This window comes from Balaenoptera acutorostrata, chromosome 16 (genome assembly GCF_949987535.1).
Source record: "Balaenoptera acutorostrata chromosome 16, mBalAcu1.1, whole genome shotgun sequence".
Classification (NCBI taxonomy): domain Eukaryota; kingdom Metazoa; phylum Chordata; class Mammalia; order Artiodactyla; family Balaenopteridae; genus Balaenoptera; species Balaenoptera acutorostrata.
The window spans coordinates 16304488-16318470 of record NC_080079.1 but is presented as its reverse complement, the minus strand read 5'-3'; the positions used below and the strand labels follow the sequence as shown (position 1 = coordinate 16318470).

Sequence of the window (13983 nt, the reverse complement as noted above, 5' to 3'; positions counted from 1 at the left end):
CTTTTGACCCTTGAGCTTTCACCCTCCTGGGAACATAGGCTTTCCATCAACTGTAACATGGACTCAGTGACCATGGCCATGGAGGGTCATGCAAGGTGCAGTGAGGGGTTAAAGTCTTCAGGGGGTCAAGGTCAAGGGTGAGTGAGCATTGACAGATAAGCCTGGCAGGCAGCCCTGAGTGGAGACCATTCTAGGTCAAAGGAACAGCATTTGCAAAAGTCCAATTTGGGGAATCACAAGGAATCCAGTATGGCTGGGGGCACAGAACAAAGTGATAAATAGCCATAGGGGCTGGACAAATAGGCATGGGCCACTGCAGAAGGAGCTCAGATTTTTTCCAGTGCCAGACCAAGGGAGAACACATCTCCCTGCTCTCCCCACAGCCACTGGAGAGTTGCTTTAGCCACTGCCTGCACTCAAGGTAGAGGGCCTGGTTCAGGGACCCTAAGAAATCTGGGCTCAAGAAACCTGGGCTCACCTTAGGTACGTAGCAGGGTATTGAAGTCTAAGAGAAACCCACAGACAGAATATTCTAGAAAGAAAAGGTTCATGAGCATCCGAGTTAAACTACCAAGGTGGTAAGAGGCACCCATTGGACAGGTCTGGACTGTCCTGAATGAAATGAAGACTTTCCTTCCTGGCCTCAGCTGGAAGCTGCTCCAGCTGCTGCTCTTGCCTTGGTGAAAATTCTCAGCCACAGAATTCCCCAACTGCCAAGTGTGCTTGTGCCGGAAATGTACCTAATAAAGTCATTAGTGACACAGCGGAATCTTACCCAAGACCCCACCAGGATCTCTGCCAGCCAGCTGTTTCCTCCTGAATCTAAACCATTTTCACACTCAGTAATGGTAATGTTTTAAGAAAAGAAAAAAAAAAAAAAAAGCCATTTGTAGAGAATATTTTGCTCCAAGCTATGTGACTGGCCTTATTTTTTCCAGCCAGAGAAGAAATCTATATGCGCAGACACATGGCAGCCAAGGGTGAAGGCACAGAGCAGGGTTGTGCAAGATGCAGTGAGGGGTTGAAGGCTTGGGTTGGCGAGGGGGTGGGGTCGAGGTCAAGGTGTCAAGGCTGAGTGAGCCTTGATGGATAAGTGTGGGATCTGGGCGTCAGTCCACCCCAGCAGAACACGTCCTCTGAATTCTCACTTTCTCTCTCCCAAGCTGCCTCAACCTCCCCAGGGCAGAAAAATAAATCTTGTTGTAGGACACCAATCTTATCCTTTAAGGGCATTAGGTAAATAGCTTTAGGAAATTTCAAGAAAATGGGGCTGATTGTCCCTGACAGCTCTTCTCCAAGACACACACACACACACACACACACACACACACACACATGTCCCAATCATGCCTAATGTCTGTGAAGTGAATGAGTTCATCAGCTTCTTTCCCCTTCACTGGGGCCCCACCCGCTAGGTATGTTAAGGGCTGCAAGGATGCAAAGAGGGGGGAAGCCAGACCCCCGACATCGGTGCCCCCCATGTCCCCCAACTGTCCAAAGGCATTTTCAAACACAATCCCTGCAACCACTTTCGCTCTGAGATGACTTCCAAGTCTACTGCTAGGGCCAGGGAGGTAACAAAGTGCCCAAAGCTGCCTACACACTTTAGAGGCCTCCTGCTTAGGACAAGAGGCTCCCACCTGCCAGCTGCCATGCCCGCGTCAGGCGTCCAGCTGTACTTGAGAAACGAGGCTGAAACTGACCTGAAACTTGCCCTGCTGAGTGGCCTCCACATCCTCACACAGAGAATGCAGGCTTCTCTGTCTGCTCCTCGGTCAACAGCATCATGTCGATGCCTCCCTGCAGACCTGAGAGCTCTCGGGGCCCTTACCTCGGGGTCAGAGAAGCAAAAACCCCACTCACTCATGAATTAGAGCCCCCTCCCCCCAGCCTCTTTCAGTCATGAGTGGAGACCTGGGGGGTAGGGGCATGGGAGAGAGTCATGCTTCCAAAGGAGTTGATCTCAAAAGCAACAGACTAAATTCTCCCTTGGAGAACAAAATGACCTTTCCCACTCTCAAGGGAACCAGTGCGTGGCGAGCCAGGAGCGACACCTGGATCCCATAACTCTCGGAGATTTGCCCCCAGCCTGAACTGTTTACAATTACACACACCAAACCAGCATCAGATGGGCGGGAGATGGACACTTGCCCACGGGGAAGCCAGGAGGTCAATGGGAAAAAATTATTTTAGTCAATGCTGAGCCTTCATGTTTGGAACGTTTATCCAAACTGTGGCGATGTTCTCATGCTCCCCCTGTGCAGATGCCAGGCCCTCCGCTGATGCTCATTTCCAGGGAGCTTGGGATGGCAGTGGGAGGAGCCCCACCCAGGGCTGAGACTACTTCTTCTACCCCTCGGAGGTGAGCAGGTCACAGGGCTGTTTAAGGACCAACAGAGAGAGGGCAAGAACTCTCCTGGGCATCCTAGCCTCTGTGACTAGTCACATTAACATGCCCTAGGTCAGGGGGGATGGCTGGCAAGGTTTCATGGTTAGCAAATGACTTGGACCATGAGGGTTGGAGAAGGTGACCGTCTTTGCAGCAGGCAGTGTGGAGCGACACTTTCTAGGGCCTGATGAAGCAGCAGGGGCTGCACCGAACAGATTTCACTCAGGCCTCCTCTTCCAGGAAGGAATGAGATGCTCCTCGCCGGGCTGGGAGCATGCCCCATTTCCCACCCTGCCTCTGAGGTCATCAGCTCCTCCTGGGGAAGCCTGGAGTTCTAGCCTTGGCTGCTAGAGATAAGAGCAGAGACCTGGAGGCATGGGGAGGCTCTCTCTTTCTGGGTCTTTCTGACCTTAGGTTCCTGGGGAAGATCCTTTTTCTAAAGATACAGGAGACCTGAACAGAACTGACAGAAAGAAAAAAAAAAAGTGAGAAAGTGTGAGAAAGTCAAGAGGAAGAGAATAAAGGAATGAAAGAAGAGAGCAAGGGTGGGGGAGGGAGAAAAATAGAGAGAGAGGACGTTGAATGTACAGGAGCAGGTGTGAGCCTGTGTGCGCCCAGGAGGGGTCTTGCAGCACCTAACACACACTCACACCTGCCGGAGCTGGTTTTGTCATCAACCTGACCTGCTTTGCCACAGTCTAAGTTGCAGGGCACCTGGGACATTACTGACTTGAACCAGAGAAAGGCTTTCACGAGTCTCACCCCAGCTCAGGTGCCTGCAGTGGCTCTCTCAGGAGACCCTCAAGGGCTTCAGACACCTGGAACTGTCACCACGCACTAGACAATGGCACCGGACCGTCAAACACACCATGATCCTCAGCCACAACTCCAGAAATACCAGCCACAGAGACCCCATCTCCAAAACAGGCTAAAAGACAGGTATCCAACTCTGCCATGACTGTCATGGACCAGCCGCACTGCATCAGGCATTCGAGCAATAGGTGTGAGGTTGTCTGATACTTGCTGCCTCTGTCCAAGCTCTGCCGCATCACCACCCTTTATTTCCTTCCACTTGTGCAGGAAACTGCCAAGCAGAAGCCACAAGGGGCCCCTATTAATGGAAGTACCTAGTGGTGGTGTCCATCTTCATTTCTTCAAAGAAAGTGCTAGAAGGGGATGCCACAAAAGGCCTGATGATGCAAAGGGCAGTAGGGTGGTGACCATCTCAGGCACATAAGGAGTCTGGGATTGTAAATGAGAGTATTTTCCCCCAAGGAGACCCAAGAGCATGAAGATGAAGATAAGATGCCCCCAAGCAAACCTCCCACCCAATAAGTCCCAGTCCTGATATCAGGGACACCCAGCACCCTCGGAGTTCCTTCCCAAAGGCCCGTATTTGAATTTTAGTAAATCAGCTCAATATGTTCTAGGATTGTGGGTATTAAATAAGTCAGTGAAATCTCCAAACAATAAGCTCATTCAACACAATCTTTCTTCTCCCCCCTTCTGGGGACTTGAATATAGTTAACATGAATAAATCCTGTTGTGTAAAAACTGGGAGAGAAGAAAAAGGGGGGTGGAGGATGGAAGGAAATGGCAGGATTCCCACTTGTTGGTCTAAGAGGAAGGCTGACAGTCCTCAGAACCCCCCAAAAATGCCAGTATGCCAGGGTAGCCTGGGGAGATGGTGGTAATAGTTTGCAGTCCGGGGAAGGAAGTATCTGGAATTTCCCCACCCACGCACTCCCAGCTTCTCCTCTGCAGCCCTCAAACTAGAATTCAAACTAGTACTCATGTTTGTACTCAACCTAGAAGTGGGTCCTTGGGCTGCCCCAAACCTGGCCCTTCCAAGGTGGACCCGCCACAAGCCAGGCCTGACCCTGCATCAGGGAAGATTCACTGCAAATATGCACAAAAAATATTCCCTGCCTCTACCTCACCCTCCACCACTGTCCCCCAACAGAGTTGAGAAAATTAGGACTAAGGACTGCAATTATTCTACTATTATTCTGCTATTATTCAGCAATTCTTCCTGAATACCCCAAGAACAGGTGGAATAGACCTGCCTCTGTGGGTAACTAGTGTCCTGGACACATTTATGATTAAGAAGAGTTGCATGTGTGAAATTCTCCTGTGTAATTCATGACTGAAAGTTATCTGGGCCCATATGGTCCTCAGGGATGAAAGTTCTGCAGCCTTCCAACCCACTGTACTTAATGAAGATGAGAAGACACAGAATCGGCTAGCCGGGTCAGAGAGCCAAACACAGTTCACCTGAAGAACAAGCCAGTTCGACTTAGGGTTTGAGTTTCTGAGAAATGGGAACCACTGAGCTCTTCAGATTCCATTAGGACCGCCAGAATGATACTTCCTCATTCTCAGGGGATTCTGCATCCCGTCTCCTGGACTGGTGAGCAAGGGCTACTGCTGCTTGTGCATCACAAGGCTTTTCCCTGCCTGGAAACAAAAGGGCTGATCCCTTACCTCACATGGGAATAGGTGCATTATTTTGCTAAATCATGCATTCTCCCCCCTCAAAATCAATCCTAGCTAGCACAGACATGCAGGATTGCCAAAATCAAAAGGTCAGCCAGGAAATAATTATGGTGCAGACTCAATTCCAATTCAATAACTTCACTGGTGAAAAAAACAAAAAAAAAAAAACAAAAAAAACAAACCTTGCAGCATAAAGCCTGCCAAAGTCAATACATTAGATCTATGTGTGTGTAGCAGAAGAGTTCCCAGGGTGGGAACCCAGAGCTAAGGCTTCAATATTCCATGACCCTCCTGGGCACATCTGCTGCCTGGGTTTTAGGAGACCTGCTTTTCCTTTTCTCTAAATAGAGGGAGAGCTTCCACTATCACCCTGTTTGTGCCTCACAGATAAGTCTCTTGCGTTTAGCATACCGTCACATAGTCATTTTGTTTTGTGCCAAAATTCTTCACTGTCTTCTGCTGCACCTCCAGATGGCTGCAGGCATGACCACATCAAGACCTCAGATGCTATTTACAACCTGTGATGGCCAACCACACGCTTGATGGATTCTTCATCTTTTTTTTTTTTTTTTTTTTTTTAATTTATTTATTTATTTATTTTTGGCTGTGTTGGGTCTTCGTTTCTGTGCGAGGGCTTCCTCCCGTTGCGGCAAGCGGGGGCCACTCTTCATCGCGGTGCGCGGGCCTCTCACTATCGCGGCCTCTCTTGTTGCGGAGCACAGGCTCCAGACGCGCAGGCTCAGTAGTCGTGGCTCACGGGCCTAGTTGCTCTGCGGCATGTGGGATCTTCCCAGACCAGGGCTCAAACCCGTGTGCCCTGCATTGGCAGGCAGATTCTCAACCACTGCGCCACCAGGGAAGCCCTGGATTCTTCATCTTATATCACAGTGTCACAAATGGCTAGTGTTTGTTTTAAAGTCAGCTTTCTGGAGGTATAATTTACACAAAGAAAAAAACAAAAACAAACAAAAACGCTTCCCTGTTGACTGCACAGCTCTAGAACTGTGTAACCACCACCACTATAAAGATGCAAAAAAATGAAGATTTGTATCATTCTAGAAATTTCCCTCCTGCCCCTTTGTGATGAACCCCGTGTCCCAGCGCTAGCAGCTACTGACCTGTTTCCCTTTCCAACAGTTTTGCCTTTTCCAGAAAGTCACATAAATGGAATCATGCAGGGTGTATAGGCTTTTCGAGTCCGCCTTCTCTCCCTTAGGATACTGGTGTGTATCCTTCGTGGTTAGTTGCAAACGGCTAGTTTTTAAGCTTTGGATTTCTGCTTTCTTGTCAAAGAGACGAAATAATTGGCTCTAGTTCGTCTTTGCTTTGGAGCAACCACATGTTCGATTTAGAGCCTTTAAATAAAGCTGAGGTCTGGGAACAAGGTGACCCACCATCTCGGGTCTGCCCGGGACTAAGGGATTTCCTGAGACTTGGCACTTTCAGTGGCAAAACCAGGAAAGTCCCAGGCAAACTGGGACAGTTGGTCACCCTCCTTGGGAAAGACACCTCCACAGGCAGGAATGCACATGGCCCCGCTCAGACTCCTTCTGGAAGCAGCAGGCTGCTCTCTCAGAGCTAACAGCGAACCATCCTTCCTCCATTTAATCAGGAGCAGACGGCCAGTTTGCAATCCGCTGGGGCACAGCTCACCACACTCAGCAGGCCTGCTGCTGTCTTTGATATCCCTGGGAGGGGCTCAAGGAAGTGAGAGGAGAACTCAGGGGTCTGTTTGGGAAACAACAGAGCAGGGCTTCTGCTGCTGTCGGTGCCCCTCCCTGCTCCTCCCCGAAATTTAAGGCCCACGGAGAGTCGGGACATGAAAATACGCTGGGCTCATCTGGTTTTGCACCAGTGCAGCACGACGTCCAGGGTAACGCAGGCTCTGACTTTTTCTACACGTTCTCCCTACTCCCTCTCAATGGAGTTTTTCGTTAGTTTGTTTTGAGACCAACTAGGGAGAAGGTGAGAGCCAAGTGACAGAAAATTAGTAAAGAGCTTGAAGTTCTAGTTAGAATTTAAGGGTCTCTCCTACATAAACTTACTGAGACAGCAAACAAATTCCTTGCCCAGCTCCTTTCCAGCTGACCTCAAGGGGATTACATAGGTGCTCTGAGAAGCTAGGCTGCCTGGGAACAGGCTGAACATCCCCAGCTCAGAGCTCCCAATAGCTTTGAAAAGCATGTGATGGGCACAGTTGGTGCCCAAATTAATTGTGAGGAACCACCCAACCCCCAAGAAGGCAGGAACTGGTGGGGCCAGGACCACATCACCGAGGTTTCAGGGTATTTGCTCCCCTGAATTAATACAACATTGCCCCTTACAAGTACAGCACAGAAGCTCTTAACAAGTTATTCCATCAAGCAGCAGTTAGTAATCATTATCCTCACTCGTACAGGTGAGGAGACAAGGCCCAGAGAGATTAATTGACTTGCCCAAGGTCGCACAGCGAGTTAGTGGCAAAGGCCAGATTAGAACCCTGAGCCCCGGAGTGCCCAGGCTGGCGCCCAGCTCCACGAGATCCCTCAGCCATCGGTCCAGAGCATGGGCAGAGCCAAGTCTGTGCCCTCGGGAGCCCTGGAGGCCAGGTGAGCTTCTGCAGAGGGCACAGGCAGGCTCATACTCACAAGCAGAAACCTGCAGCATCCTTCTCTGTACCACCAGACAGCAACACCCCTGTGCTGGAACAGACAGAAACAAGGCTCAAGTCGGGAAAGCCAAGGGTGGCCACTGCTGGCTTGCATCTCCACTTCTGGAATCTGGCTTTTGAGATCATGCCTCATTTCCCTTTGTGACCCAGGGCTGCTCCTGAGGGCCGGAACCTGAGAGAGGAGGCACTCTTGTTGCCTGCAATTCATTCCTTCATTCATTCCCCCATCATGTCTCAGGCACTTACTATGTGCCTGGCAGTGCACTAGGGGCTGAGGGGGAGGGATCCTTGGAGGAGAAAGACACCCCTGTCTTGAAGGGGCTTCAGGGGAGATAGACATAGAGGCATATAATGATAAGACAACATGACTTTAATTCAACAAACAGTTTTCGAGCACTTACGATGTGCTACACCTAAAATAGAGGGAACACAGAGCAACTCAGGGGAGGCTTCATGGAAGAGGAGGCATGTGGGCCAGGTCCTGAAGACGGAGGAGCGTTTCACTGAGTGGCTAATCCCTTCCCGGCTAAAAGGACACTGATAAGGAATGAGCCTGAAAATTGCTCCTAGAACTTCTTTCTAAATAAGCCCTTGCTGTTATTAGAACAGGAATCTACCCTTTAGAAACTCACTTCTCAGGGATCTCTTATCTTGGTTGTGACTTGCTGAGTTGTTGCTTAATCTCTTTCGGCCTCAGTGGATCTGTCTCTCAAATGGAAGCGAATAATCCTGCATTTCAGAGACTGGCTCCGGGCTTTGGAGACACGTTCACACAAAGGTCCTTGAGAAACAAATTCCTCACATGTCCGACGGCATTCTCTTTCCCACCAAGGCTGCGTTCTCCACTCTCAACAGGAAAGTGGTTTTATTTATAAGAATCACAATCCTAAACTGGAGTCTGTTGGGCTGCCCACATTCCCTCCCTCATTTTCCTCCCCTCCTCAAGACACATCCTCCCTCCAGAGATTCCTGAGCAACCACAGAGCAAGGAGCATTGAAGAGTGCTCGGACAAACGCTGGAGGTTGTTTTCTAGAAGGGGAAACTGAGGCCTGGAGAGCTCAGCATCTTGCCTGACCAAGCAGATCCCTTGGGACTCCCGGTTCCCAAGCTGCTGCCTCTTCCTTGCACCCTGACTGTTCTCCCTTCCATTTCAGCCTGGGCTCTGGGCAGACCTGCCATCCTCCCTTGGCTTGGGGAAAGTCTCCCTTCTCTGGATGACAGAAGTCTTTAGAGAAACATTTCCCATCATTAAAGGGATTTGGAAGAAAACTGGCACAGCTTCCTCAGCTTTGAAGCTCCTTGGCCCCTCCCGGCCCTTTAATGGTCCTTGGAACCAGCCCAGCTCCCAGAGCTCCCGCCCCTTCAGAAGAGGGGAAGGGCCCAGAGCAGAATTCCCCCACCCCTCCTGGCCTTTCAGCACCAAAGGTGACCTCTCAGTATTTGTTTCAGACCATTTCATTGCCAAGGCATCAAGGGCTCCCACACAAAGAGCTTCAAAGTCAGGAGGGCTTGGGGTCAAGTACAACCATGAGCAAACCCTGACCTTAGGATTCGGAAGCATCACATTGGAGACTGTTTTTCAGTAGCTTCCCCACAGCCTTTTAAAGCCCATAATAGCTTCAGGTGAATTACATTAGATTTCTGTAGGTATCACAAGATTTGGTTAAACCACATCACGTGAGTATGGAGGGGGTATCCGTTTCACTCCACACTTGCTCTTAGTTTTCCAGGTGAGGAAAGTGTTATATAATTATCTTTTTTCAATGGTTCTCATTGTTGGCTACACAGGAGAATCACCTAAAAAACACAACGCCTAAGCCGAACCCTTAGACCAATTAAATCAGAATGTCTTGGGTGGGGTCTATGCATCCATATTGTTTAAAGCTCCCTGGATGTTTCCCACATGTGCCTAAAGTTAAGACCCTCTGCTTTAAGTAGAACTTCAGCTGGGAAAACCTGAGCTCCTAGACATGGAAAAACAACATATTCAGATGATTCTTGTGAAGGTGAAAGGAATATTATCAATCTGTTTATCTCTTTTAATTAGTTTTCCTTTTTTGGACCTTCCCTGACCACAGATCTCATGATTCTCACATAAGCGTTCAAGTATTTTTACTGGCTTGACTCTTCACAGCTCATCTCTACCTTCCAGTACCCTAGAACCAAGTGCCCTCTCCCGGGAATCAGGTGATACGATTCAGAAACCAAAGAACACAGGAAAAGAATGATACACTTTCAGCCAATTACTGTGATCCAAATTAAAGTGACTATCTCAACCTTGCATGTTTGGATCCAAGTGTGATGCAATTTCAGGAAGCTTTCGCATGGCCTTCCAAGTGCGATACCACAGATAGGAGGTCAGTCACATTTGGCCCTGGACACACCAGCTGGAAGAGCAGTAGGAACCAGAATCCTTGACTACATGGTGTGAGTTCAGCCAGTGGGCTTATGAACAGTGATACAAGGATGCCCTTATGAGATTCATAAATATGTAAACACCCAAGGATGGGAACCGTCTCAACGTACCCCGCAGGGCTTAGCACAGCTTAGACAACACCAAAGAGATTCACGTACAAGATACAGCAATTCTACCATCACTTTCTAGGACAACTCTTATAAAAGCTCCACCTCTCTGGGGAAGACACCCTCACCTACTGCCTCCACCACCACCTTGTTTTTGCTTAAGAGAATCATGGCTGTCTCCAGAATGGCTTAGAAGGGATGAGGAGAAAGCCTGGAAATGTTTCTGCATTACACACAGGGTGATATCCCAACCACTCTTTACCTCCAGACATCTCTTTACCTCTTACAGAACAATGGAAAATCAGCCCAGAGCCTAAAAATGATAGGCTGGTTTTGGAGATGCACAATATGTGACATGCAGGCTGGGGAACGTGGAAAACAATTTCTCCTACATGGACTGATTTGTGAGATTTACAAATGAGAGAAAACATTTTGAGAATCTGGAGATGGTGATGAGGCATTCAACCTATGTGGGAGGAGAGAGAGCTCAAAACTGGGAATTTAGAAACATAGAAGGAGACATTTAAATAACAAATTTTAAAAGTGTCACAAACAATTCTTTACAATTTTTACCTATGTTCTGAGAGCCCAAGTATATCTTGCTCTTCCATTTAATTTTGTTGTTAAAACCACCATACCTAGTCATTCCATAATTATTCAATCTTACCAAAAAAACAAAAAAAAAAACCCCTCACTCTCTGACAAGCAAGAGGAGACTACAGATACTAGTTAGAGTTGCACTGGTTAATTGAAGATTGGATCCAACATGCTTAGTTTGGCACAGATCAACTTTTCAAGTCAATGACTGTTCAAAGCACAACTCAGCTTCTCTAGTGAATGGGGAATTCTACATCCCTGGTGAGGCGGGGGATCCCCAAATTCCTCGGCTTAAAGGTCTAGTAAACATATTAGTAGCATTCACCAGTGAAACCTGGAGATTTTTCTCCATAGTCAAACACTAAAAGATGAGCTGGATTAGCCTTTGCAATCCAGATAATTCTCAGATGTATTCGCTTATCACTCGCTGTGCTTGATTTACTGCAAAATGAGGAGGCAGATACATGTGTTACCAAAAACATAAACACTCTGAACTGGAAACTAAATTTCCTTCAGTTGGCAAAAACCTCTTAGAGATCTTTGAGGGTGGGAGGATGTTAAACCCCCAAGAGGAAAAGATAAGTAAGGAGACTTTCTCAGGTTAAGGGCCAAGTCAAAAGCTATTAATACAAAAACCTTCTGATAATAACTGGGCATTTGGAAAGATGACACAAAATGTAATCATTTGCCCTAACTCAGAAAGATTAATATACTGATTTGAGAAAGTAGTTTACAACCAGGACCTTAAATCAGCAGCTAACACAATTCAGGAAGGGCAGACTCTGAGCTGGAAGTGGCCCTCAGGGAGGCGACTCAAGTCTCGAATTCCCTGCGAGGGTCCCTCCCAAAGGGCGGAGGGGCCCCAGCGGGGTAGGGAGCAGGCAACTGCCATTTTAGAAGGAGGGGGCCTGTGGCTTCCTCAAGTGTTCTGAGACTACCGAAGGACGCATTCAGGCATTCAGGCACAAAACTGATGTGATCTCAGCAGAATCTGAGACAAAAAACCACCCGGTTAGAAATGTGAGAGAGGCTCCAGGGAGCGTTCACAGAAAACAAAAAAAGAAAGGTTGCCAACTAATTTAACTCCGTCTCCCCAGCTGGCTTCTGTGCTCCTGGCAAAGACCCTTCCTTTACATGTGAAGCCCTGCCCAAGATTTAGTTCTTTCACCCTCACCTGTAACCAGGTGACCCAGATAAGGAAAAAAAAAAAAAGAAAAATCAAAATACACAACTAGTTTAGGGAACCAAAGCTGAGCCCTAAAAGTTAGTTCAGAAATGAGAAACCACTGGAGTGAGATTGCTTGGGAATCTGAGCGGTCTCCTTTATTACTCTCTCCCAGGGGAAAATAAATATAGAAACAGTATTTCCTTTTGCAGGTTTGGCAGAGACGAGTCCAGGACGAGAAAGTGCAAGAAGCTTTCCCAAAGGAAAGGAGTTGGGGGGGGGGGGTCCCGGGGGGGTCCCCGCAGCGTCATGCTTAAGGGGCAGCTCCTTAACCTTTTCCAAACAATGTGCAATCCGAGGCTTCTAGACTCCAGCCCCGGCGCTCTAAGCACGGGAGCGAGTCGGGCACAACCAGCACACCAGCGTTTGGCCGAGATCCCCGGCCCAGGCCAACCCCAAAACTTGCCCAGCTGCTTACGAGCTAAGCCCTTGGGCTGAGACGCGCTCCACCTGCCGGGCACCCCGCTCTGCCCCCAATCCCTGCACCTCGCTCTTGCTTGGGGGTAAAGCAGCGGAGAAGGGCTCGGAGAGAGACAGTTTACCGGAGCAGCTTAACGATTGCGATGGCCCGACCAAGCCCGGAAGAAAGCTGCGCGCCCACCCTCAACTTACGCCCAAGCGCATCCCCTCGCAGGCTTTCTCCGGGTTTGCAAGAAGCCCTCCACTCCGGCTGGCGCCCTCTCGAGAAGCCCCAACTACCTGCCCCTTTGCCACCCAAGCAGCCCCGCACTGTTCCGACCTCACTCGGGAACTCCTCGGCCTCGCTCCATCTTTCCGGGGCGACCGGGGCGACCGGGGCTTAGAGGGTGGGTCTCCAAGCGCACCCCGGGTCCTCCAACAGGTGAGAAGCCTCGCCACGCCGACCCCGGCCCTCCGCGCCCGGGAGGATCAAAGCGCCCGGGCCGCAGCCGCCACCTAGGAGTCCGCTCTACCAGCCCGCGGCGCCGCTGTGGCCCGGGTCTTCGGCCCAGATCCGGGCTGGGCGGGGGCAGCCGGCCTGGCTCACCTGAGCCCCGGCGGGACGCGAGGCGCACCTGGTGACGCCTCTAGCTATCCCCGGCCTTGCTTTCCGGCGTGGCGCGGGACGAGTTAGGTGTTGGGGGCGCGCCGGCCCCGGACCCGCGTCCTCACCTTTGAACCGCTCCATCTGGGCCGCGGCGTGCGCTCCTCGCGGCTCGGCTCCGGCGCTGCGCTCTCTGCGCTCGGCTCCGCGCCCAGGGCTGCCGCGCTGGCCCCTCCCCGTGAGGTCACGCTCGCGGCGGGACCTCCTGGCGCGGCTGCCGCGCCCGGGGCCCTCGGACCCGGTCCTCTCCCGGCGCGCCGGCCCCGCCGGGGAACTCCGCGGCCGGCCCTGGCGGACCTTCAGCGCTCAAGTCCGTGCGCGCCCCGGGCCCCACTCCTGCGGCCGCGGCCGCCTGGCAGCTGCTTCACGTCCCGGCCCCGGGATGGTGGGAGGGAGACCGAGACGTGCCCAAACCCTGGGGGAGGCCCCGGGGAGGGGCGGGCTCGGGCGGGCCTACGAGAGCCGTTCTTCCAGCCGCCGGTCTGCGAACCCACTGCCGGGAGCGCGAGACTGAGGTCTCAGTCGGAAGGCAAAGAGGTGCCTAGAGCGCCCCCCGCTTGACCTCCGGGCCCGCGCGCTTTCGCCTTTGGCATTTCTCGAGGGGGGACGTGGGGAGAGAGCTGGGGGCAACCGAGCCCACCCCTAGTTCTTTGGGAATCGCTCCCACTCTCTCGCAATCTCTCTGGGCAGCCGATGACACACACATCTACTTGCTGTCTTTTACCCCAGCCGAGGGCTGGGCGCCTTGTGCCAGGCTCTTCTGAGAAGGACTAGGATTTCTAGAGCCGCCTAGATGAATCCTGGAGCGCCGGGTTTCTGGGCTGGCGCAGCGCCAACCGCCCTGGAGGGGAACCATCTCTTCCACAGGGAGCTCAATCGTGGCTCTAACTGCACCCGGCACCACCGCTGCCACCAAGGTCCACACTTCCGTCCTTTACATTTTTTTGTTGTTGTTTTTTGGGGTTTTTTTTGCCATCGATCCCTCCACTCTCTCTCACGCCCTCTCAACACGCCCATGTCCTCCCCACCTGCCCCCAAA

At 50.9% G+C, this 13983-nt stretch overlaps 1 protein-coding gene across 12 annotated transcripts in view; it reads right to left on the bottom strand.

Moving 5' to 3' along the window:
- Positions 1 to 13529, bottom strand: part of AFAP1L2 (actin filament associated protein 1 like 2) — a 98472-nt gene extending 84943 nt beyond the window's left edge. For 3 of the 12 annotated variants that reach the window (XM_057531398.1, XM_057531407.1, XM_057531397.1), the window contains exons 1-2: positions 13013 to 13527; positions 7513 to 7566 (exon numbers count right to left, since the gene is read on the bottom strand). In XM_057531398.1, coding sequence (XP_057387381.1) covers positions 7513 to 7566; positions 13013 to 13028 — 70 coding nt within the window. In that variant the 5' untranslated portion in view covers positions 13029 to 13527. The other 9 variants (XM_057531404.1, XM_057531403.1, XM_057531399.1 and 6 more) reach the window with 8 other exon arrangements.
- Positions 13530 to 13983: the final 454 nt, after the last annotated feature.